This window comes from Callospermophilus lateralis, unplaced genomic scaffold (genome assembly GCF_048772815.1).
Source record: "Callospermophilus lateralis isolate mCalLat2 unplaced genomic scaffold, mCalLat2.hap1 Scaffold_43, whole genome shotgun sequence".
Classification (NCBI taxonomy): Eukaryota; Metazoa; Chordata; class Mammalia; order Rodentia; family Sciuridae; genus Callospermophilus; species Callospermophilus lateralis.
In genome coordinates, this window is record NW_027514380.1 from 12,655,364 (window position 1) to 12,658,876 (window position 3,513).

A 3,513-nucleotide genomic window follows, 5' to 3' on the forward strand; every position below is an offset into this window, starting at 1 on the left:
AAATTAAAATTAAATAGCATGATAATAATGTTGAAGTTGTTTCCTTGTCAAGGAAAATGTTCAAAAATAATAAATACAAGGAAGCGATGAAATGTTTGTAGATCAATTAATTTTGAAATCAAAGTTATGTTAGATTTAAATAAAAATAAAACTTTTCCTATGGATATTTGATTTATCTGGCTAGTTAACTTTTTCTACTTTAAGATCCATAGAGGAGGCTGAGCGGGTGGAGGCCGGCAGCCGGCCAGGGAGGCACAGTCTGGGCTGCTGCATACCGGTCTGGCCATGGCAGCGGCACCTCTGAAAGTGTGCATTGTGGGCTTGGGGAATTGGTAGCCGCGCGGCGAGCGCACAGAAGCCACCTGTTCAACACGCCCTGATGTTTTGCGCAATATTCTGAGGTCGTTCTCAATTCTCCCTACCGATCGCCTGGGTCGAGGAATTGAAGGAGGCCCAAGAATTAATGTAGTTTTGATGTTGGGCAGACCGAAGCACAGAGGGCTTTCTATTCGGGTCTCTGGCGAGGCAAGCTCTGCCCATTAAGGGGTTCAGCTGTTGCAAAAATAATTGGTAATAATGTCAAAAAACTACAGAAGTTTGCCTCCACAGTCAAGATGTGGGTCTTTGAGGAAACAGTCAATGGGAGAAAACTGACAGACATCATAAATAATGACCACGAAAATGTCAAATATCTCCCTGGACACAAGCTGCCAGAAAATGTGGTTGTCGTCTCCAATCTCAGCGAGGCTGTGCAGGATGCAGACCTGCTGGTGTTTGTCATCCCCCACCAGTTCATTCACAAAATCTGCGATGAGATCACTGGCAGAGTACCCAAGAAAGCACTGGGGATCACCCTCATCAAGGGCATAGAGGAGGGCCCCGAGGGACTGAAACTCATTTCTGACATCATCCGGGAGAAGATGGGCATTGACATCAGTGTGCTGATGGGCGCCAACATTGCCAGCGAGGTGGCTGCGGAGAAGTTCTGTGAGACCACCATTGGCAGCAAAATCATGGAGAACAGCCTTCTCTTCAAAGAACTTCTGCAAACCCCCAATTTCCGAATAACTGTGGTTGATGATGCAGACACGGTTGAACTTTGTGGTGCTCTTAAGAACATTGTGGCCGTGGGAGCTGGGTTCTGCGATGGCCTCCGCTGTGGAGACAACACCAAAGCTGCCGTCATCCGCCTCGGCCTCATGGAAATGATCGCTTTCGCCAGGATCTTCTGCAAGGGCCAGGTGTCCACAGCCACCTTCCTGGAGAGCTGCGGGGTGGCTGACCTCATAACCACCTGCTACGGAGGGCGGAATCGCAGGGTGGCAGAGGCATTCGCCAGAACCCGGAAGACCATTGAAGAATTGAAGGAGATGCTGAATGGGCAGAAGCTCCAAGGACCTCAGACTTCTGCTGAAGTATACCGCATCCTCAAACAGAAGGGACTCATGGATAAGTTTCCATTGTTTACTGTCGTGTATCAGATCTGCTATGAAGGCCGACCTGTCTCAGAGATGCTGTCCTGTCTCCAGAGCCATCCAGAGCACATCTAACAGGAATCACATAATGGGCTGGGGAAAGTCCTGCCTCTCCCATCAGTCTTTTGGGTTCATGTGGAAACCAACACTTGGCAACAAGAGATTTGCCTGATCGTGCTCCCAACACGGACATGTATGAATTGTTACAGGTTCATTTCTGAATTACGAGAGGCAGTTCGTTGTCTCAACTGTACAGGGCAACAACTAAACGCACATGTGGACATGTGTGTTCATTTCTCATTGTGTGGGTGTTTCTACTAATCAATATTATACATCCTTTTTAAAGATCACATTTGAAATTTCCCCACTGTGGTACTCAATAAGATTGGGAGTATCTCAGCTAATTTTTTTAGGTGTAATTCATATGTATTTGAGTGGATGAATTATTTTTTTTTCTCCTTCTTTTGATGATAAATTTAACCAGCATTAAAATGGTTGGTAGGATGAGGAAGGAAATGTGTTCAAAGATCACCATATTTAACATTTAAACACTATATCAAACCAGCATAATTAACTTACTTTGATTGTGGGTTGGTGGTTGTTTTTTTTTTTTTTTTTTTTTTTTTTACAATTAGATAACATTCAGTTAGATAATCCACTTATATACTTCCCCTCTTGCTGCAGTTTTGTGAATTTTTAGCCTTCTTTCTCTTCATTAGCTGCCAGAATGTGCTTTTGTAAAGATTTCAGCAGTGGGAGAAGACAGAAAATTCACTGGGATTTTCCTGCCTTGACTGACGTTCTTCTGATTAACAGACACTACCTACTCTGTGCTAGGTGGTGCTTTTTTGCAAACATTTCTTAAGTCCTCCAGATCCTCTGAGAGGGTGCTGCTATTATCCCTCTTGTAAGATGCAGTTGCTATACCTGGTCATCTGGGTGTGTGGGAACAGAGCCAGGAATGGAGTGTGGCACTCTCTACCTGCCAATATATGGGACCTTTAGAGATACTACTAGGCTTTTCTGGCCTCCAGCTACTTGGTTGTGACAAGTGTCCCATGCAACCTTTCCTGAGGTCACAGGAGGACATCCTGACACTGAGATGTGTGGGGGTCAGGGTCTTGATGATTGCCACACTAGGTATGGTCCACGGTCGGGTAGTATCTGCTTCACTCTTTGGAATCCAGTTTCCCAGGCCCTGCCCTGGACCCTGAGTGCTGTCTCTGCTTCAGTACACCTTCCGTGTGTTTCTGATGCTCACTCTAATTTTAGAACCACTACTTTCAAAAATTTACTTCATCCTGGCCTGTCACACATTGTGTTCCACAGGAAGCAAGCATCCTGGACTCTAGGAGACCTGGGGGGAAGCTGCATATGTCCATCCCTCTTGAAGGTGTAGAATGTATGTTGGTGTCAGTCAGGGGAAGATGTTTGCTTACCCCAGCGAGTCCCAAACACGTTAGGCTTAGGGAGATGTTTTAGCAAAGGAAACTAGCCAAAGTTTCCAGGGAACACTGTTGTAGGCTGAGGTGACTTTAGGACAGCTCGAGTGGATCCTTTGCTCTCTACAAGCCATTAGCATGAATAGCTACCTGTGGAATTGTGAGTTCTGAACTTTTGCAGTTCAGGTCAGCCATGAATCTTTTATGGAACTTTAAGGTGACACTGTCGAGTACAACCAAGTCTACTTGTCAGCCTCGCTGAAATGCACATTATATGGGATAAGTTGTTTTAATTTTAGAATTAGAATGGAATGACTGTACCCCTCAAAATGAGATTGGTTTCAGAATACCATTCCACAGTTACCTTATATAGCATTCCATAAGTATTAAAAGAACCTATGAATGTAATTTATATATTCATGAATTTTTAGTTACTTTGTGAGATTTTTTTTTGCCCCACCCCACCCAACCCCAAACCTAGTTTGAGGGGTTATTTTTCCCTTCTTTCTTTTTCTTTTAAAACTAAAATGATTGTAGAATTGATTTCCTTGGGAATTCTAAAAGCTATCTAAAACACTTCTGGGGCCTTTTTCAGC

The 3,513-nt window shown here is 44.2% G+C and overlaps 1 protein-coding gene across 1 annotated transcript; it reads left to right on the plus strand.

Annotated features, from left to right (window-relative positions):
* Nucleotides 1-285: 285 nt before the first annotated feature.
* Nucleotides 286-1,550, plus strand: LOC143389012 (glycerol-3-phosphate dehydrogenase 1-like protein). The gene is made up of 2 exons (XM_076842374.1): nt 286-332; nt 545-1,550. The coding sequence occupies exons 1-2, from the start codon at nt 286-288 to the stop codon at nt 1,548-1,550; spliced, it is 1,053 nt and encodes a 350-aa protein (XP_076698489.1).
* The last annotated feature ends 1,963 nt before the right edge of the window (nt 1,551-3,513 follow it).